At 46.6% G+C, this 22740-nt stretch overlaps 1 protein-coding gene and 1 long non-coding RNA gene across 6 annotated transcripts in view; one reads left to right on the plus strand and one right to left on the minus strand.

The window, feature by feature from the left end:
* The first annotated feature begins 49 nt into the window (after nt 1-49).
* MYH11 (myosin heavy chain 11) overlaps nt 50-22740 on the plus strand; it is a 93356-nt gene continuing 70665 nt past the window's right edge. For all 5 annotated transcript variants that reach the window (XM_074322777.2, XM_074322774.2, XM_074322779.2 and 2 more), the window contains exons 1-3: nt 50-183; nt 11681-12042; nt 20921-21077. In XM_074322777.2, the coding sequence (XP_074178878.2) occupies nt 11698-12042; nt 20921-21077 (502 nt within the window). In that variant the 5' untranslated portion in view covers nt 50-183; nt 11681-11697. The remainder of the gene's footprint in view (nt 184-11680; nt 12043-20920; nt 21078-22740) is intronic.
* On the minus strand, nt 388-1102 carry LOC141569455 (uncharacterized). The gene is made up of 3 exons (XR_012493108.2): nt 965-1102; nt 760-841; nt 388-506 (listed from the first exon to the last, which is right to left on the minus strand). It is a non-coding gene; the product is annotated as an uncharacterized LOC141569455 (long non-coding RNA).

Genomic DNA, 22740 nt, shown 5'->3' on the forward strand with positions numbered 1-22740 from the left:
AGCGGGACCCTCCCCTACTCCGCCCTCTTGGCCCGCCTCCCCCTTCCCACCCGAGGGCAGCTCCGGGGCTATAAAGAGAGGCGTCCCGGGCGAGTGGGGGAGATTTGGAAGCCACTGCCTGGGAAGTGTGCCAGATCTCGCCTCTCCATCCAGCTCCTCCGTTATCTCCCCAGTTGGAGACCTGTAAGTAGTGTGGTCCTGGTGGGGGGAAGGGAAATGGGGGCGGGTGGGTCAAGAGTCTTCCAGAGTATCCTACCGGGGCCGAGAAGCCGCGAGGTGTAGCTGTTGCCCTCCTCATAAAGACTACGGTGACAGGATAAGGGATCACAATTTTTTTTAATTTTTTTTTTAAGGGTTCACAATTTTTATTTCTCTCAGCCCCATCGTCTCAGATTTCCCCCAAACCAGCATTTCCCAAGGTAGCCTGTAAGTACCACCTTGGGGGTACTTATGAAAGATGGCAATGCCTGGGCCCAACTCCAGTTACACCAGAATCTCCAGAAAACCTGTTTAAAAAAAAAAAAAAGTAAAAAATAAACTTCCAGGTGATTCTTGTTATGAGGCAACACTCCAGGAGCTGTGCTTCCTTATACATCTCAGAGGTCCAGCTTCGACAGCCAGGCTTCTACCTTTTATTCTAGGGACAAAAAGAGTGCCACCGAACGTCACAGAAAAGTCATTTCTTAGCACATAGGCAGGGCAAGTGTCGCTGCACGTGGATTTGGAAGCTCTGCTTAGTTCTGATAATGCATTCATTACCTGAGTTAAAAACACATGGGTACACGCTCTGCAGAGAGGGCAGTGTTTTCCCTCGGTCCAGAGGATGTGCTTGTTGATAATCCTGGAGAGAGAAAGCTGGTTGTGATCCAGTTCATTTATTACAGCCCAGGTTTCTTCCAGACACCCTCCCTCCAAAGTTTTAAAAATCTTATGCGGGTTGACCCCAGGGGCCTCAAACACTCACCCTGGTGCCACGGTCTGCATTTGCCTCCATGACTTGCAGGCGCATGGTGTAAGATCCCACTGGGATTTCCTGCCAGTGCAAAGTGACTCTCAGACCCCACAGAGTGGGCAAAATGAGAGAAAGGGTGGCTGCTGCCTGTTGTATTAGGTTGGTGCAAAAGTAATTGCGGTTTGTGTGATTTTTTTTTTTTTTTTTTTTTTTTTTTACCTTTTAAACTGCAATTACTTTTGCACCAACCTAGTAAGTTTTCTCCCTGCGCAGAGAGCTGGTGGAGATTTTGCTGCTTGAGGAAAGGCATCCTTCAAAGCCATACTTGTCGAGAAGTAAAAGAAAATATTTAGTTCCTCCCCGGGGGTGGGGGAAGGGGGGGAGAGGTAGTGGTTAAAGAGGTTTAATCACTCCCGAGACAGGGAGTAATTACAGTATTAGGAATTGATAGATTACATGGCAAACTGGCTAGGATTTGGCAAAGGGAAGGCAGGCTGGCTGTTAGTAAACTGTTTTGTGTAGTTTTGTTGTGCTGGGTGCTGGGTCGTCTTGGTTGGTTTGATTTCCTCAAAGCTCCCATTTTAGAATTTTTACAGAGAGGGCGCTTGAAGATGCTGAACGGACAGTCATTAGATGGCAGTGTATAAAACAGGATATTGAATATCAGTGAAAGGACAAGCAGTCTTTCCTTACTGCTTTCCCACTGAGGTCACTACCACCGATGGAACACTTCTGTGTCAGGCACTGTAGCAGTGTTTGACTTCATGCATCTCATATAATTATTGCAACCACCTTTTAAGGGAGGCATCACAATGCCTATCTAGTATACAAGACAGCTGAGGCTCAGAGAGGTTAAGTAACTTGCCTGGTGTCACACAGCTTGCAAGTGGTAGAACCCGTTCCTGGGTCTGTCTGATGTCAAATCTATACCCTTCATCCCACCACCTTTTTTTATTTACCTTAAACAAAAACTCTGTTGGAGTCAGGTTTCTGGTGGGCCCAAATGCATCCAGGAAGGCACGTGTTTATCGTCTTCTCTTTGAAGAAAACATAAACTGACCTTTTGCAACTTTAAAATATAAGGTATTGTTTGTGCCTGGGTGGCGTGGTAATCAACTGGCCCGATGACCTTTGGTGGGCTCAAGAGTCCAGAACGTGAACTAGCTGGGCCTTCCTCTGCGGCTCACCCTGTAAACACCATGTGTTTTTTTTTAAATTTTGGTGTCTGAAATGGATGTATTATTCCGTACAAGGTACTTGTTATCATTACTTTTCCGTGCGAGGGCTGAGATTGAGGCAAACATGCCCATTTATGGTAGCGTTTTCCATGAGGCCATCCCCAGCCCCCTGACAAACTAGCCTTGTAGTGCAGTTTTGGGCTACGGGACTCTGGGGATTTCTCTGCCCTTGTCCTTCCAGTTCATGCCTGGAAGAGAAGGCATTTGGGACAAAAGGGGAATTACTTTTTCCTACTCTTCTTTGGAAGTTTGATTTTTTTGGAGGTCAGGGGAATCGTCTCCTTTCCTCAGTATGATGGATCCAAACAGGTGGATTTTATGCTTTTGGCAAAACCATGTCATTCTCACATCAGAGATAGACGTTAGATTTTTCTGGAAAACCAAGTCAAGTTTTAAATCCACTGGAATCCTAGACCGTCACAAGCAGATTTAGAAATGATCCACACTGGCTTTCTCAAACCTCAGTTTTGCCATCTCTAAAATGAAACTAATGAGCATTGCGAATGCACGTTGGCAGTTTTGCCAGACGCCATGCTGAAATCCTTTACGAGCATTGCGTTATTGTCAGCACAACAACCCTTTGGAGCAGATGCTGTAGTGATGGGTCCCGGTTTACAAATGTGGACTTGGAATAACTTGCTCCAGATAACTAGCCAATGAGGAAGACAAAATTTGACAAAGCTAGTTCTTCCTAACGCCGGAGCCTATGGGATTACCCTGTTGGGAAGATGGCAAGGGATGCTGTGTGTGAAGGGCTGAGGGCGGTGCCTGGCCCCTGCTCACCTTCAGTGATTGGTTATTTACAACATCCACGACCAGCGACCTTAAGGGTCTTGCTCAATGTGGCACAGCTGGTACTTGGCAGAAGCAGGAGGCCCATTGTGTGGTCTTCCCATGAAGAAGAACTGTGTCCCTAATTTTCCTTTTGTGTAATTAATCTCTCTTCGTACACCCCTTCCTTATTTGAGCTAATGGTGGTGATTAGAATCGTCTGCTGTCAGATAGCCACACCTGTGTCAGGAATATTACGAATTCCGGTTCTTTCGACCCATTTGTGACTCGTTTAGGGTCGTGATGGCGTCCTGTAACAGCTTATTCCTGTGAGTGGGAGAAGCCTGTCTGGCTTTCACAGTGGCTTTTCTGCTCCCCAGCGGTCTCCTACTTCCACCCCGACCTTTAAACACATTTAACCATGGCCACACGATGGAGGGAAGGCCGGGTTGGGAGATGGCCAAGCAGGGATCTGAAGGAACTTTCGTATGGAATCAGATGATCCAGGGAGAAACTAGTGCTAGAAGTTGTATCTGCAGGAGGAAGCAGCGTAGCTCTCACTGATGTCTGTGATTCAGGGGCTGGGGAAGAACAGTCCTCATTGAGGTCCCTAGGACAGGGCTGAAGGACTCGCCTCCTGCTCCCAGCCAGTGGCACAGGCGCTCAGAAGGGGGCCAGTGTCTGAGACCACCGGGGTCCTTACCGCCATTCCCCAGTCTCCAGGACAGTGCCTTTCTCCCTGGTCCCTGTCTCCTTTCCCTCCTTCACTCCTTCCCATCTTTGATGTCATCAGGTTAACCTCTTCTTCTGCATCTTTCTGAAACTTTTCTATGGCCAAATCTTCCTTTTTCACACAAATATGGGCATGCTTTCTGTCAATGAAATCTTTTCCCCAACTTAATTACATTTCTTCAACATCCTTCTATGTCAGCATAGTTTGAGTTTTGTTCCTTGTTTTTATCAGCTGCATAATACTTTGTTATATGGAAGCATAACTTCTTACTGAAACAACCCCTTCTTGACAGATACCAGCTTCCCTCCACCATTTCTTGTAAACGGGGCTCCAGGGAACATCCTGTGTATCTATTTTTGTCTAAGTATAGAGTTTATTTGTAGGATAAATTCCTAGAATGCAATTGCTGAGTTAAACAGCAGGCAGATTTAAAATGGATTGACATTGCTCAACAGTCCCCTAAAGACACTCCGTTTAAGCTTCTGATGATCACATGAGACTATCCATTGATTTTTTTTTTTCCATTGACTTTTTTTAAATTTATTTTTATTTTTTCCATTGACTTTTAAGCTGTGCTATGCCAGAGGTGTAAGATACAAAATACAGTGGGGCTTTGAGGGTCTGAAATGACCAGTTCTCTCTATCCCCAAGGCATTCTCCCTAGGAGCTCCTGTACCTCTTGCGAACCAAGCTCTCTTGGTAGGGAGGAAAACGTAATTTAGCTTTACTAATTAAAAAAACTTCCTTCCGGAGTGCCTTTAAAAATAGTTAGGATTGAAATGAGTTAGGCAGATGTCATTAGGCAACACTGGAGTGCCAGATTCACCGTCACCTTTTTCCTGTTAGGTGAGGTCAGGCTTCCTTGGGACCATGCCCTTGTGAGGTGGGGGAGTGGCCAGGGGACCAGGACTTAGAGTCAGGAAGAGGTTTCCTGCTAAGAGGAGATCAGCCGTCAGACCGATCTGGGTTCAAATCCTGGCTCCAACTTTGACCAGCGAAGGCCTTTAATTTAGTTTACTTTTCAAATAATAAACGATGCCCACCTTACTGAACATCTATGAGACATGGTGAGATGGTGTATGTAATAAATTGCCAGGCCTGATTGCCCAGGAATAGAGCATCCCAGTAACTACAGGGGCTCTTAGGAACAGATTTAGAGTCCCAGCTGCCTCACGGGGACAGTTTGGGGCCCTGAGCACTGGTGCATCTAGGGAGCCCGGTCGGTCCCTTGCCTGCTTCCCTCTGACACTTGGCTCCTCCCATACCTGGGCCAGGCTTTGAGCTAGGTTTTTTGCTGCAGTGGCCCTTCCTGCAGGTGGGTTGTGTTCCAGATCAGGTCCAGAGGCTTTCATTTTGCCTGTATGGCACTTAGAGTGTGCAGTGATTTAACTTTAGGGGTAGGGATTTCGTACTTCAGTCTCCCAGGTCTGTTGAAAATCTGGCCATGCAGGTCCCACATTCTCCCTAGGTGACATGAGGTAGAGTCAAGCTGCCCCCCCTCTTTGGACAGATCAAGAGGGCTGTGCTCAGCCACCTCTGTCTGGCCTGGGTCCCTGTGCATTGTTCACCTGCCCCCGGGGGCATTTGGGTCTGTTCCAAAAGGTTGGAACAGTACAATCCTGAGGGAAGCTGTCAGCCAGGACTGATGATGTGGTAATCCTATACTGTTTGTGCTCGGGCGTCGTTTATTCATTTTTCATTAATACAGAAGGGGCAAGACCTTTTATCCCTGAATTCCTCTGGGGAAAATAAAATTGATGCTAAAACAAACTAAAGCCGCTGAACACTTGCCATTGGTCCCTTTTCAACCCCTTGATCTGGAATCACAGATACCATAAAATGTCAGCGCTAGGCCTGCCCACCCCAACGAAAAATGCAAGGCCCAGAGGGGCTGGGACTCGCCCAACCTAGCGAGTTGGGAGCAGAGCTGGGACTTGTAACCCCGTGGTCTTATAGAAGCTAACGAACAGCTGGTTTGTGCTCAGAGAGTGAAGCTGTGTGTTGTTGGTGAGGAAGCAGGACTGTGTATAGGGCTGACACACTCCGCTGCATCAGGCATCACTGACGCCAATGGTGACAGTCCTTTGCTTTCATCAGAATGTTCGAGAGCAGCCCTAGATCCTAAATTGTACTTAGTATCCACCTGCCCTGTGAAATAATTCTGGATATGTCCTTTCAGCCCCGGGAGCTGCTGCAGAACATGGATGGGGTGATGAGGGGGAAATGGAGGAAGAGGAGGGCTTGGAGAGGACGAAACATGGTGCTAAGGGTTCTCCTTGAGGTTTGGCCCTCTGGGCAGCTGTTTCTTGTCTGATCTGATGTGACCTTCCAGTTGGCATTCCAGGTTGGTGTTGACAAAGTAGCAGCAGCGACTGTCCTCAGCTTTCATTGTCTTTCCCAAGGGAGCCTTTTTTTTCCCTCTAAAGCAGTGGTTCCCACTGGGGATAGGATTGCCCCTCAGGGGACATCTGGCAACTTTTGCTTGTCATGATTGGGGGGAGGGTATGCTACTAGCATCGCATGGGTAGAGAGACCAGAGATGCTGCTAAACGTCCCACAATGCACAGGGTAACCCTCCACCCTCCAACAAAGAATTATTCAGCCCCACTGTCCATAGTGCTGGGGCCAACACAGCCTGCTCTAATGACCACAGCAGGGCAGACCAAATTTGCTTCTGTACAGCACAGGGAGAATTCAGTCATGCGACTGCCATCTCTGATGTTGGCTACAATTCTGCAAACTGCTTTTCATCCCCCCATGGGCCTCACCTAATGCCTGACCTGACACTTGCTGCCTGATGGTCTACCACCCCAAATTTGGAAAACTCACGGCTCTGGGTTCACACTGAGGCAAGTCCTTATAACAGTGAAACCAGGTTTGATCCAGGATGTGTCCCCATGCGTGCCTGTATTTGCTTCGGTCCTCAAGTTCTCTGCCTGTTACCAACAAGGTGGGCAATGCAGAGAAGATCACTTTGACAATGTATCTTTATTTAGATTCCACCATGACTAGCTGTGCCATGATGGGCAAATTACTTAACCTCTCTGTGCCTCAGTTTTCTCATCTGTAAACCAGAGGTAGTGATGCCTCTCATAGGGTTTTTAAGGGGATTAAATGAGATAATAGCGGACACTCAGTAAGATTTAACAGCTATGATTACTCATAGTGCTATTATTAGTTTGTTAGGCTCACTGGATTTTCTCAAGGGCAAATCTGTGGGACTTGGTCAGTGTTTGGTGGGCAAAGAGATTGTGGCCAAATGTTGTGATGGGGAGTCTTGGGTTCAAAGGAGTGAAATAACTTTCAGATTTCAGGACCCCGCCAGGACCTTGAATGTCCTGCTACGTTTTCTGCCTCTCGATGAGTGGGAAAGAATATCAAGTCCTTTGCAGATGGATTTGACCACTGAACAGTTGTTGATTTTTTTTTTTTTTGGTGTTGGTTTTTGAAGTGTGTCAACCTCCCTGAATCCCATCTTACCCTGACCCCAAATACTTCAAGGGATGATGGATCCGAGGAGCCCACACTGGGAAGTGCCATTCTATTCTACGGTGAAGCAAGCCAAGTTCCTCTTCCCTTTTCCTTCTTTCGACCAAAGCAGATGTCACACGTTGTAACTGCCATAGGCATCAGAGCCCTGAGAAGCAAGCCAATTTCTCTGTCTCCTTTTTTGGATAGAGACTGACTCTTTGCATTTGATCTTGTTTGTGTTTTTGAATCCCAGATTAGACAAGGTTCCTAGCAGTGGGAATTCCTGTGTCCTTTTATTTTTCAATTGTAGTTTTTTGCTGGTTTTTTTTTTTTTTTTTGACTTTCACAGCAACTCACTAACATCGCAGTTAGAAAAAGCCAGCTGAGTGAAAGTGGGGTGAGAACGCTGTTGGGCTTATTAAGGCCCAAGAGAAATTCAATAACAATTTTAAAATGCAGGAAATGTGATTGTTAACCATAGAGTAATGTATGTTCTCTACAATTGTTTATTTCACTTTTTTTGAATAACAGACGTGATTATTCAGATTTCGGGAGTGATTCGCTCCTTTCTCCATCTTTTTGAAAAATAAGCTTCTCAATCAGGTCACCCAGGAGAAATAACCATCCCCTGTGAACAAATCAGTTGCTGGTTTTTACTATTATTTTCACCCTTGAAAGAGAAAAGTAGGTGTTGAAGCATCTGTGTTCCCCTGAGTTTGCCCTGCAAAGTGTGCATTTCAGGACTGGCTGCCCAGGGCCATGGCCATGGGGTATGGGGGTTACTCCGTCTCCATGGTATCTGGGGCCCAAGCATGGGGATTACCTTGGTGAATTCAAAGGAGCTGTGAATTGTTTTCTGTTGAAGTAGGGGCATCAACCACACAGTACGTCCCAGTGACTGTCCGTCCTAACTCAGTCTGCACCTTAGTTCTTTGGAGCACGGCTGCAGTGGGTGGGGGAGGAGAGATGGAGCAGGTTGGAGGAGCTGGGTGGCAGCAAGTGTCACCAGGGCAGGTAGGGTCAGAGGGTTGAAAATGGGCGACTGGATAGGCCGGTAAAGAACCTGTTGCCCCAGCACCCACCTTATCGACATATCTAGAAAACAGGGTGGAGAAGCTGTCACCAATGGGCTCCTGATGTTGAGAGGACATTTAATGACCTGACATGTCATTTAATGACCAGACATGTCATATGACATGTCTGTCATATAAAGACAGACATTTCCTTGTCAATTATTTAGTGACCTTGGGGGACAATTTTTATAAAACAGGCAGAATCAGTATTTTGGTTTGCCCCCCCCCCCTTTTTTTTTTCTTACCAGTTTTAAAAATAATAGGTTAGTTCCCCAGCATCTTACAAGGATGCCTATGAAATTTTTTAAAATCATTATGAGCTCATGGATTTAAACACACTCATCTTTCAACTCTTGTATTTTTCTTACTGACGTTCAAACTGCCCCATATTTGACCAGACACAACCATAGTTTAATATTTTAGTATGTAGTTTTCTAGACTTTAATTTTTTTTATGTGTTTTTTATTTATTGTTATTTTTTTAAGGAGGGCGCAGCTCACAGTGGCCCATGCGGGAATTGAACTGGGAACCTTGGAGCTACCAGCACCGCGCTCTAACCAACTGAGCTAACTGGCCACCCCTAGACTTTTAAAAATGCATACGCATGCATGTAAAATTACAAGAAAGATTCTGTTATAAATATTTTAATTGGCTTTATGGAGGGATAATCTACATACACTAAAACTCACCAATTTTTTTTTTTTTTTTTAATTCACTGGTATTAAGTCTGCAGCCCAGTGAGTTTTGACAAATGCACACGGTCATGTGGTCACCATCATAATTAGGACATAGAACATTTTCATCTCCCCAGAAGTTCCTTTGTGACTCTTGGCAGTCAGTTTCCTCTCCCAGCTCTGGTACTAGTGATCTGCTTTCTGTCACCATAGTTTTGCCCTTTCTAGACACCCATATCCATGTGGCTGTAGAGCACGTAGTCTTTTGGGTCTGGTTTCTTTCACTGAGCACAGTGCTTTTGAGATTCGTCTATTTTGTTGAGTACTTTGTTTTTATTGCTGAGTGTTCCCTTCATACATATTTTTAACTTAGAAATACATCCTAAGTATCTTTGTATGGCCGACAGTCACCTGCGGTATTGTCTGTGGATGTGAAATGTCCAAGAAAAGACAACTGTGGAGACAGAGAGTAGATTAGTGGTTGCCAGGGGTTGGAGGTCCCGGGAACATGGAGTGATTGGCTACCGGTCAACATGAAGGAAACCCTTTTTGGAGTGAGGGGAATGTCGCAAAATGTATCGTAACGATGGATGTGCCATCTGTAAGTTTACTAAAAATCATTGGATGGTACATTTACAATGAGAATTTTATGGCGTGGAAAGGACTCTAATAAATACGCCTATGTTGAAATGAAAGGGAAGAAGTCTTTGCATGGCACAAATAAAAGTCCACATCTTGAATTTGCGTGGGATAACAGCATTCTGTTGCCTGGGTATCCTACAATTTACCAAGGCATTCACTGAAGCAATTTAGATTGCTTGCAGGTTTGGCTGTTCCAAGGGCAGTGCAGTGTACATTCTTAGATATCTGTTAGCTCTTATCTGTTTCCTTAGGCAAAATTTCTAGAAATGCAATTGCAGGTCAAAGGGTCTGCATGGATTTTGAGGCTCTTCCACCCTGAGGGTGGTGTGTGCAGAGACGTGACGTCTACATTCTTGGCTACACTGGGTATTTTCAGTGGTTTGTGGAAATCAGTATCTCAATGGTTTAACGTGCATTTCTCCGTTTACTAGTGAGAATGAACTTCTTTTTCTTATGTGTATTGGCTATTTGAAGAGCTTTGTGAAAAATAGCTAGTTTTGTTGATCAGAAATTTAACAAAAAATTACAAACATACAAATATCATAAAAATGCATAAGAGTAAGTACACCCCTGTTCAGAGTAGTAGTTTTCACGATAGGGAAAATGTAGAGTTAATCCAAGTGTCCATCAAGGATGAATGAACACTTCCGGATGGGTAAACAAAACGTGGTCTGTCCATGCAATGGAATATTAGCCTTAAAAAGGAGGGACCTTTTGACACTGTGACAGCATGAGTGAACTCTTGAGTTCATTATGCTGAGTGTCATAAGCCAATCACAAGAGAATAAATACTGTGTGATTCCACTTATATACTTAAAATAGTCAAATTTATAGAGACAAAACGTAGAATGGTGGTTGCCAGGGGCTGGGGGTAGGGGGGTGGGGAGTTATTGTTTAACAGGGACAGAGTTTCCATTTTATAGGCTGAAAAGAGTTCTGGAGATGGATGGTGGTGATGGTTACACAACAATATGAATGTACTTACCACCATTGAACTATACACTTAAAAATGGTTAAGATACTAAATTTTGTGTTATGTGTATTTTACCACAATTAGAACGATTAAAAAAAATAATAGAAAGTAAAAATCTCCTCATACGTGTATTTGATAAGGGTATTTTTTTTTCAGTTATTTTGCCTGTACAGAATCTAAATATTTTAAAATAAAAATGGGATATACCTACTGTTTTGCAATCTCCGCTTTTATTTCATTTTTTAAAAGACGCGTTAGTGAGAGAGTATTCATATACCATATAATGCTCCGATTTAAATTGTACAGTTCCATGACTTTCAGCATATTTCTGGGGTTGTACATCCATTGCCACAATAAATTCTAGAACAAAATAAGCCCTGGATGCCTTAGATGTCACCATCTAGTTTTCCCAGCCCCTGGCAACCACTAATCTACTTTCTGTCTCTATGGATTTGCCTATTCCGGGCACTTTATGTAAATGGAATCACACACTGTGTGGCCTCTTCTGACTGGATTCTTTCACTTAACATAATAATTTCAGAGTTCCCCTATGTTCCAGTACAGTATGTATCAGGCCTTTATTCCTTTTTATGGCTGAGTAATATTCCATTGTATAGACAGACCACATTTTATTCACCCATTCCTCTGCTGATGGACATTTGGGATTCTTTCACTTTCGGGTTATTCTGAAGAATGCTTCTACGAGCATTCCCATACAACTTTTGGTGTGGATGTATGCTTTATTTCTCTTGGGTAGATACCTAGGAATGGAATTGTTGGATCATATGATATCTCTATGTTTAACCATTTGAGGACCCCCTCCCCTTTTATTTTTATAGCAAATAATAGATTTGGATATCTTCCTATGTCAGCACTTGTAGACATGCTTTCGCTTCCTAACCCTCGGAGAGTACTTCAGTGTGTTACCTATCCAGTGCCCTGGTCATGGCTAATAGGCAGTGATGCAGAGCCTTTTCTAAAGGGCCTTTGGGTCATTTCCATTCTTTGACAACATAAACAATCCTGCAGGGGACCCTCTTGGACTTTGTGGAATGTTTCTGTCGACTGCCCTCCCAGACATGGTGAGGTGAGGGCTTCGTCTGTCTTTCGTGCTCAGTTCTGGCCCGATTCTAACCCTGTCGCCTTATCACAGGGGACCAACCAGGCATCATGGCGCAGAAGGGCCAGCTCAGTGACGATGAGAAGTTCCTCTTTGTGGACAAAAACTTCATCAACAGCCCCATGGCCCAGGCTGACTGGGTCGCCAAGAAGTTGGTCTGGATCCCTTCGGAGAAGCAGGGCTTCGAGGCGGCCAGTGTGAAGGAGGAGAAAGGGGATGAGGTGATCGTGGAGCTGGTGGAGAATGGCAAGAAGGTGACAGTTGGCAAAGATGACATCCAGAAGATGAACCCGCCCAAGTTCTCCAAGGTGGAAGACATGGCAGAGCTCACGTGCCTCAACGAAGCCTCGGTGCTGCACAACCTGAGGGAGAGATACTTCTCAGGACTCATCTACGTGAGTATCTGGGGACAGCTGGCCCCTTCTTCCTGGCCTCCTATACCCCTAAGGGAAGGGGGCGGTTTAGAGATGTGTTCGGGGTTCAGGTTGGGAAGCTGAAGATGTCACTGAGGGAGGTTGCATGGGGAAAAGAAATCATTTAGACCCGGGGTCAACTTGCAGTTCCTGCCCTTCCTAGTTCTGTGACATTGAACAGGTTATCTCACCTCCCGAAGCCTCAGTTTTCCTATCTGTAAAATGGGAATAATCACCCTCTCTGCATGAAGGGGGTGCAAAATTTCTTGTGGCCACATATGCAAAGCACCAAGGTGCATGGTAAATGCTCAACAGATTTCCATGAAGCAGTTCCTTTCTCCTTCTCAATCTTGGAAATAAGGAGCTCATAACCTCCGTGGGCAGGCTGGTCCGTCCTGGCAGCCAGCTGGGAGGGAGACAGGAAGATCTGGCTAGGTTCTGTGGAGGCCTTCCCTGTCACAAAATGGGAATGCCCAGGTTGGACCTGCACTCCTCTGCATCTGTGCAGGTCAGAGGGGCAAGAACTACACTGTCCGATAGGGTAGCCACCAGCCACGTGTGGCTAGCTAAATTTAGATGTGAATGCGTTAAAAATCAATACTTGAAAACTCATTTTTTCAGTTGCACCGAACACACGTCAAGTGCCCAACAGCCACCTGTGCCTAGTGGCCGCTGTATTGGATAGCACAGGGGTCAAACGTTGACGTCGTCACAGAAGGTTCTGTTGGACAACCTGGGCTAGGTGATGGGGGTGACGGGGGGGGGGGTGTGTGTGACTCAGGAAGCACAGATTCCTCATGGGGTTGGACCAACCCTCCACGATATAGAGGAACATGGGAGCCCGGTGATGCCAGGCTGGTGGGCCCAGCCTGTGTCTTGCCTCTCAGAAAAGTCATGCTAATTCCTTGGACACATTACTTAATTTCTCTGGCGTTGCGTTTCCTTCTCTATTACATGAACACAAGAAAAGCGCCAGCCTCACAGAGTGGTTACTCTAAAAAGAAAGGACTTGGCACAGCTCCTGGCACACGGTAGGCCCTCAAAATGCTAGGTGTTGATATTGGTTTCGGTGTTGTCATGGCCGTTATCACCGGTCGGAGGTTCTTGGCTCCTTTGCAAACTTGTGGGAACAGGCACTTCCCTCGTTATGCCCTGTGGTCCTGCCCTTTCCATTTTGCCATGTGAAAAATCACAAAAAGCCCTTTGTCATCTCTAAAAATGTCCTGCAGATGTTTTTTTTTCCTAATTAGGAATAGAAGACGCCTTCACTACAGAAGATTTGGAAATTTTAGAAAAGCATAGCAAACAAAAAAATCCGTCCTCCCCCAGAGATAACAGCTGATAAGATCTTGGTGTCTTTCTTTGAGAGGATGGTACATGTTTGCGTATTTAAAGGCTGTGCACATAGGTCAGTAACCCGCTCTCTTTTCCATGTACACGTCAGTGTTCAGCATTCCCGTAGCTCAGTCATAACCGCCCCCCACAGAATACCCTTTTAAGGACTATGTAATCTGTCCCTTGGATGTGCCATCATCGGCTGTCCATTCTTCCAATGCATAGTTCAGAGGGGGTTTCAGTGGCTTTTTTTGAGAGCCAGGGGAGAACAGGGGAGCCACTCATAATTCCATAAATGCCTCCTCTAATCCAGGTTCTGTACCTTGCCACACTTAATTTTATTTAATTAGCACAACATCCGCTGAATAAGTATGCTTGTCTCGTTTTACAGGCGAGCAAACTCAGAGTGCTAAAGGCCATCTTTATTTCCCTAACTAATCAGGGAAAGTCCTTTTGTTTGAAGCACTTCTTTTTTGCAAGTATTATCAACCTGGGGCTGTCAGTACAGTACCCACGTTTCCAAGGGAGCTGGAGGGAAAATTGGGCTCTTTGGGACCAAGTCTCCCATCTAAGATGTGTCATCTCCATCCAGGGAGGCCGGTGTATGAATCTCACCTGCTGACCTCTGACGGGATGTTTGAGCCCAAAATGAAAATCGGAAAAAATGAGAGTCGTATGAAGGTCCCGAGACCAAGAATACCTTCTGATAGCAGATTAAAAATGCATCAAAGCTTCAAATTCCTGCCGTGCTTCTCCAGGCTAATTAGGTGAAAAGCCTTTCAGCCCTGTGACCACGTGCCTACTCCTTCCTTGATTCTTTCTGGTCTACTTAGTCACTTAACTAGAAACTGTTGGCCATGATGGAGGAGATAAAGAAGGAAAGTGGGGTGGGGATGGTGGGCAGAGCAAATTACTCTGCCAGCGCTGATAACAGACAGCACGGCCCTTGTTAACCGATGGGTGGCAGCGTGACGGTAAGGCCGCTGGGTATGTCTGACTTTGCCCTTGGCAATGAAGAGAACTTTCTCCTTCATTTTGCAAAGCTCACCTCATATGATGTGCCTTTGAGGAGGTCCCGGCAGACATCTTGTGCTCTTGGATTTCAGAGTCTGTAGGAGACAGAGGGTCCTGACTCGTCAGCATAGAGATGCAGGTTCTGGGCTCAGCCACGTCCCGTGACTCACTCCAACTGCCACAGATTGTTTGTGGCACATGTGGGACGTGACTGTCATTGTGATTCCTGGTCCAGGGCTCCCCTTGCTATTCTGGATGCTGTCATTGGCGGGGTTCTCTCTGCCTGGAGTTTTTCATGACCATGTCGCCGTCGGCTCTAGGGGATGGGCAAAGATTTCAGGTGGAGGGAGCTCAATGAAGGTGTGGCCTGGCCGGTACTGGTCCTGTCCCCAATCTTTCCCAGCCTGTTTGATCCTTTACAATACTGGTGAGAGTGCCGCTTACGTCCCACCCTACACATGGAGGTGATCAGGGCAGAGAGGTGACCTGACTTGCCTGGGGAGGGACTGGCATCAGACTCGGGTCTGTCCGACGGTCAAGTGTGTGTGAGTCTCCTGCTCTCCTCTCTGTGGGGTGCTGAGGGGTCCCCGGGCCCAGTCCTTGCCCGGAGGCTGCTTTATTATTAAGGGGAGGAAGATAAGACACACCTGATGCAAATATATGGCATAGATACAAATATCTGACATAGATTCTAAAATGACGGAAGCGTGGGATAGCCAGACAGTGGAATATTATTCAGCTTTAAAAAGGACGGAAATCCTGCTATTTGTGACATCACGCGTGAACCTGGAGGACATTGATGCTGAGTGAAATGAGTCAGACAGAAGGATACATACTGTATGATTCCACTTCTGTGAGGAATCTAGTGGTGGTTGCCAGGGGCTGGCAGAGCGGAAAATGGGGAGATGCTCATCACGGGCATAAAATTCATTAAGTGAGATGATTAAACTCTTGGTGATCTGCTGTACAGCACGGTGCCAGGAGAACACTTACCACGATCTACCCTCTTAACCAAGTTTTTTCTAAAACCTGGAATTCTAAACCCAGCACCTGTGAATGGGTGCTAGGGAGTCGGTCAGTCTCCTGAGATTTAAGGAAAGGTTTGTGCATTTTTTCTGGGTGGAGGCTCTTAGCTTTCATTAGACTCTCAAGGGAGCCTTGTTATTGCCCCCCCCCCACCCTCCCCAGGACAATCATCAGCTACTATTCATTTAAAATTTACTAGTTAAGTGTTTATCCTAGTATATTTTTATTACTTTTTTTTTTTTTTTTTTTTTTTTTTTAATGTAAGAGAGGTATACTATTATTTAGCTCCTTTTTTGCAGATAAAGAAACTAGGACTTAGGAAAGTTAATTGATGAGAAAGAGCTGGGTCGTAAACCCAGGAAGGCTGGCCCTGCAGCCAGTGCTTGTAACCGCTGGGGCCCAGTGTTGGTGGCCGTAGATCACTGTGCCTATCTTTTCTTTTCCTCACACCTGGCCCACTTCACTCATATCTTACCTGCTTGGTCCCTGTAGACAGTGGAAGCCTCCACCGGGATTGGGAACATGACCCAGGGCAAAGGGGGATATACCTTCCTGTTTGTTGGGCCTCCGAGCTCAAATTCCCCACCCGTGAACCCAAAAGGCCATTTTCCTGGCTTTGACTGCACTGTTCTGGGAAGATCAGAGGATAAGGAGAGGCCTTCCATCCAAACTCCAGGAGGTGACAGTGTTTTCATCTTAGATACTGGGCCCAGCGACCTTAGCCTTCTCTGGAAGGAGTGTCTGCCCAGGGACGCTGGGAGCAGAGACCCCCTGGGTGCCAGAGGGTCCTGGGGGGTGGGAAGAAGGTAGTAACTGGATGCTGCCCTTTGTGGAGCCCTCTGAACCCGCTGTCTACATCTTTCAAGTCGTTATTGCTTCAAAAAACCTCCCCGATAACAAGGCTATCCGTGCAAAAACTGTAAGAGAATATTTAAAAATAAGAGACATCATACAAAGCCAGGGTCCCCCCTCTTTAAAGAGTCCCAGTCCAGTGGAAGTACATATGGTTAACAGGATCATGTGTGCATATGTATTCATATAACAAATGTAACCCCCCTTCCCCCCCAAAAAAAATCACCCCACATATGCTTTGCAGTTTGCTTTTTCACTTAACAACGTCTTGTGGCTATTTCTGTGTCTGTTTGTACCTATCTAGTCAGACTTAAAACATTTTTTGAATAGGTACTACATGCAAATATTAAATAAAATAGTATTTAAAGGTATTTAGAACTTTCCCTTTCACCCCCATTTGTCGCCTTCCATTTGCCCTCCTTAGAAAAACTGTGGCCGCCAGTTTTTAGTGTAGCTTTCCAGTGTTAGTTTACATAGAGGCAAATATATGTATCTTGGTATCTGTAAACGTATGAGCTTGTCTATGTATTCTTTTTTAATAGCAGCATGGTGTCATTATTGAGCTGGTCCCCCATTGATGGACATTGAGGTTGTTTCTATTCCTTTCTGCCGTTCAAATCTCAAGGCTGCAGGAAAGGACATTCTTGGTGGACTGTGTCTCTAGGTGTTCAGACAGTGGTGACACTGCACTGCAGCTTGGTAAAGAAGGTACAGTTATCCACTGTTTCGTAGATAGTGGAGGTTGGCTTGGGTTTGGCCACTTAATGCCAAGTCACACTGAGTGAGAGGGCAGTGCTGGGGTCTCACTCAGGCGGGTGTGATTTAAAGCTTGCGTCCCTTCCACCTTCCCCCCTCTGTTACTCGTTTCTGTCGGAGATGCTGCGGGAGCTCGCGGCTGACCATATAAAGTGTCGGAGAAACTGGAGTCGCTTCCTAATACGGTCACGAGAGACAGGGAAACCCTGGGCCTGTGGCTGGGACCTGGTGGCACGGGGCCCTGAGATGCCGGCTGGGATAAGGGAGTGGGGGGTGTTGAAACCTTTGAACTTCACCAGCTGGAGAGGAGCTGTTGGGGACGGGGAGGCAGAAACACAGCCAACAACTACCCGTGGGCTGGCTCGGGCGAAGTTAACCAAGGTTGAACAGAGATGGAAGCTCCAGATTCTGAAGCCCAGCTGCCCGGCGTGGGCTGTGCTGCTGCTGTCTGCCGGGTCCTCCCTCTCGGATGGTTGTACCTGGAAGGGTTTGCTGGAATGAACAGAGATTCAGATCTGCTTGGAAGCATGGATTAAGTGCTTGCTGTGTGCATAGCTCCAGGAGGTGTCCTAGCAAACAGGAGGGAAGTAATGTTTCTCCTTCAGAAGCGGGTGATGGAGTGGAGAGGGCCCTGCGTTCCTTTCTTTTTTCTTTTATTCCCTTTTTTCAGCAAATATTTACTGAGTGTCTGCCATGCGCCTGACCCTGTGCTGCGTGCTGGAGATAAGAGGGTGTGTAGCTCATTGTCCAGGAGGTGACATTTAGGCTGGGCCCTGAAAGAGGAGATGGAAATGGTTCTAGGAAACTGGCGGGGGGAGCGATCCAGGTAGAGGGCGTGGCACATGTGAAGGTTCCAAGGTGGCAAGGTTTCCGTCATCGTGAAACAAAGAGAGCATAGTATGTGTAGTCAACTAATGTTTTTGAGCACCTGCTACATACCAGGCGTTGTGCTAAATGCTTCACAAGCGTTCGCTTCATAAGTTATAGCAAACTTATGAAGGAGCTGCTATAAGTTTGCAAAAAGGGCCCCCATTTTGTAGATGAGGCTGAGGCTCAGAGAGGTTAAGAGACTTGCCCAGAGTCACACAGCTAGGAAGTAGCAGAATGAGGGTTTAATCCTAAGTCCCTGATACTCAATTCTGTACCCTTAACCACTGTCCTTTACTGCATCCAAGTCAGAGGCTTGGGGGAGATGTGTGGTTTGGACTATAAATGACAGCCACATTCTAAAAGGGGCATGGCATTTGGCAGTGGGTGTGTCCCTGGGACGACCAGAGGCTTGGTTGACCGATCATTTATTGGGCACGGGAGGCCCCATGCTGAGGACCAGGACACACAGCCCCTGCCCTGGAGCAACTATGCCACCCTCTCAACAAGCGGGTACTGAGCACCTACTGTGTGCTGGCCTAATGCAAGGCCCTGGTCACTTACCCCTCAGGCATTCATTTAGCAAGCATTCAGAGTGCACCTACTGCGTGCTGGGACTGAAAAAGGGGCTCCCTGCCCTCGGGACTCTTGTGGCTGGTGTTTGCAGGATGGTCTGGAAGGGCTCCAGGCAGACAGTGACCCCATCCGGCTGGGTGTGGGTCCTGCCCCCTCACCATCACTTTGCACTTTTCTTGTCCTTTAGGCACCAGCAGCAGCAAACTGCTTGCAGTTCACCTGCACAGACACCCCATCCCTAGTTTTTTTGCCTCTGACTTTGCTCTGCTGCCTCTGCTGCCCCCTGAGTCTTCTGTTAAGACTCAGTGCAGAGAGCACCTTCCCCCGGAAGTTTGCCTGAGGACCCCCAAACGGGGGGTGAGGGCCCTCTCTTCTTTGCTCTTGTAATCCCCTGGGCTCTATCATTGTTTCTACGACGTTATTTTTAAACATCCCCATCCCGCTTCTTTTCTATGCACTCTTTGAGGGCAGGGGCTGTTGCTGATTTATTTCTCTCCAGCATCTAGCCTAGACCTGGTATGCAGTAGGTGCTCAATAAATGGCTGATGAATGTTTAGATAGGCCTTATGTTGACGTCATTCCTGCCCTTTTTAGGGGAATGGTCAGAACCTGGGAGATTACTCCCTCCTTCCCCACCCATCTTGTGTGTTTTTGAAGGATACGGTCCACCCCACCTCCCTGGCCCATCACATGCCATTGTCCCTCAGCAGATTGAGCCCTGGAGGGGCCCTCCTGCTCTCCAATCAGCTGAAGAAGTGACAGAAAGTCCTTCGAGTACAGGACCTTGTGATTCAGTCTTCTACTGAAATCCCAGCATCTTGCACAGCGTCTAGGACATGCAGACTGAATGAATGAATGAATGAATGAATGAATGAATGAATGAGCGAGCAAGCGAACGATTGTTTCTGTTTCTGTAGGACGGGCATACATTGGTCAGCCTGGTGGTCGGTGCTCACACCTGGGAGTGGGCCGAGCTGGGCTCAGTACTGCCAGGGTCTTGTTTGGTGACCGGTCACGTCGCTTACCCCCTCTGGTGTTTGGTCTGAGTGCAACTCAGAGATGGACTATCTGCTCCTCTTTCTTTAGCCACTTCTTGGGGAGTCAGAGGGAAGACATGCTTTGTGGCTATCAGAGCCTTGGGCAGCACTGACACTGTCATTTGGGGAAAGCAGTTCCTGTGGGGACAGGTTGGAGCCCGTCTCCTGAACTGTGACCCATGGGAAACTCTGATGTACAGTAGGAAACAGTAATAACAATAGGAGTGACTCACGTGCCCAGTGTGGGGGCTTTGCCAAGTGCCTTCCCACCCCTTGCCCTGTTCGGATCATTTTCAGATTGCTCCTATGAACTTGGCAAGGCAGGACAACTATTTTTTTTAATTGTGGTAAAATCCATATGACAAAAAATTCACTGTTTTAAGCGGTTTAAAAGATACAATTCAGTGTCATTTCACACTCACAGTGTCGTGCTGCTATTACCTCTGTCTAGTTCCAGAGCATTTCTATAACCCTAAAAGGAAACTCGGTACCCATTAGCAGTCACTTCCCGTTCCCCACTCTCTTCAGCCCTGGAAACCAGAGATGTCTTCTGTCTGTATGGATTTGCCCATCCGTGTGGACATTTCATATATATGGAATCATGCGATATGCGATCTTTTACACCTGGCTTCTTTCACTCAGCATAACATTTTCAAGCTTCACCCATGTTGGAGCAGGTGTCAGAATGTTCCTTTTTAAGGGCAGCCGTGTTTATCCCCATCTTATAGACAAAGGGATACTTGGTAAATGTCAAGAGTGTGAGCTCTGGGGCAAACAGTTGTGATTTCTGGTTTCGAATTTCCCACCAGCTGTGTGACGTGGTGACATCTTCACCAAGCCTCAGTTTCCTCATCTGTCAAATGGGCAGTGGGAGGATCACAGTATCACTGTCACAGGATAGACCTGAAGATTAAATAAGAAGATGCCTGTGAAACTCTTAGCTCCATGGCCGGCACATAGTAAGCGCTCAATAAATGGTAGCTGGTATTTAATTAAGCCTGTGAGGCTTGGGGAGGTGGAGTGACAGCATGTAGAATTGGAGCTGAGATCTGAACCCAGAACTGTTTAAAAACACACAGTTATAAAATAGAACACAGGTGGCCTAGAAATCCAGTCCTGCCCCTTGCCTTTCTTCCCCCGTATCCGGCATATCAGTAATGCCAAGGGGTTCCCACTAGGACTCTGAGCCTCAGTTTTCCCATCTCTAAATTGGGACTACGGGTGTATCCGTCTACGTAATAGTGCTACACTGAGGCTGGAGCAAGAAAATGGACACAGCAGTGCTCCATAAATGCAGGCCGGGGTGGGGGTTACGGTGCCTGGATCCCCTGGGTGGGATGGCCGGGCTCTCCTCCCTGCCATGTTCTGGAAGTAAGCTTGGGTTCTCTATTCGGCAGACGTACTCTGGCCTCTTCTGTGTGGTGATCAATCCTTACAAGCAGCTGCCCATCTACTCGGAGAAGATCGTCGAGATGTACAAGGGCAAGAAGAGGCACGAGATGCCACCCCACATCTACGCCATCGCCGACACGGCCTACCGGAGCATGCTGCAAGGTGAGCAGCCGGGGGTACACGGGAGGCCTGGCCAGGGCTTCTCCATCTGGGGAGCGCCCTGGGGAGCCCCGCAAGGGGCTCAGGGCCACCTCTGGAGCCTGCTGGCTCTGCCCAGGCCCCTCTGGTCCTGCCTGCCTACAGTTCTCGCCAAGAATGTGGAGTTTGGCAGGCAGCTCTGGGCGACAGGCGGGCTGTGACTGAAAAAGGGAAAAGCCAGCTGAACATCTGTGTTTGCAGCTCGGGAGGGTGAGGGAGAGCAGAGAGCTTGGGCAAATACGGGCATTGGCCCTCTTTGGCTCCTGCTCCAGCTCCAGCTCTCAGTTCCTCTGGCGGCCCGAGGCCCAGGCCAGGCCGCTGTCTGGAAATGGTATAAAGCTCTCACCTCGGAAGGGAAGGGGGGTGGCACCAGCCCTGGGGCTGAGCCAGGCAGCTCTGGATTTGCAACCCAGTGTTTCTCACTCCCTGTGGGATGGTGGGCAAATGTCTTCACCTCTCCAGCCTCAGTTTCCTCATCTATTAAGAGGGAGTGGTAGTCTCCATCTTGCAGCATGTGAAAACTATAATGTAGGCTTTTCCCAACTAAAGACCTTTGCACATTCCTTCCATATTTATGTATTATTATTATTATTAAACTTTATTGAGGTAAAACATACAGTAGAGTGTGTAAAGTATACAAATTTAAAGTATCCAGCCTTAAATAAGTTTTATATGTCTACAATCATATAATCACCACCCAGACCAAGATGTAAAATATTTCCAGAAAGTTCCCTCACGCTTCTTCCCAGTAATACCTCAACACCCCCCAGAATAACTGTTATTCTGACTTTATCACCATCGATTAGATTTGCCTGTTCTTAAATTTCATATAAATTACATCCTTATATTAACAATATTTTTCTTATAAGCTCCCTCCCCGTCATCTATTTCAGACTATGTAAAAAACAGTAGTATATTAGTTAAGAGGAGGAATTCTAGGACTGCCTGTGTTCAAATCTCTGCTCTGCCACACTAGCTGTGTGACCTTGAGCAAGCTACTTAACCTCTCTGTGCCCTCATTTGTAAAAGAGGATTGTAATTACCATGCCCTACCTCCTACAGTTGATGTGTAGACTGAATGAACTATTGTGTATAAGGTGCTTAAGACAATGCCTGATACTTGGTAATAACTCACTAGGTGTAAGCTATTATCGTCATCATGCATGAAATCAGATGTTGGATGTAACAGCTCTGTATTTTTTCTAATGTACATTGAAAAGAATATATAGCTATTAGAATAAAAATTATTAATCTGAGAATATATAGCTATTAGAATATATAGCTATTAGAATAAAAATTAAAATCACCTCACCACAGTTTAGGGTACATGGAATTAGAGTACTTCCCATGTTTCATGTAGTGCCTGGTATGGCAAAAGCTTGAAAAATAATAAAGGTTTGTTATTGTATGGCTTCTTCTCAGCCTCTTTATGCATAGGACTTCGGGTCAGGCACACAACCCCTTCAACACACACACACACACACACACACACACACACACTCACTGTGTTTTAATCTACAGCACAGTTCTGTGAGGTAGGGTTGGTGTTACCACCTGCACTTTACAAAAGGGGCAACTGAGTCTCTGAAAGTGTCTGGAAACCGAGGCCATGACCAAGGGGGACTTA

The sequence above is a fragment of the Rhinolophus sinicus genome, chromosome 10, assembly GCF_057876585.1.
Source record: "Rhinolophus sinicus isolate RSI-liver-muscle chromosome 10, RSI-T2T, whole genome shotgun sequence".
Lineage (NCBI taxonomy): Eukaryota > Metazoa > Chordata > Mammalia > Chiroptera > Rhinolophidae > Rhinolophus > Rhinolophus sinicus.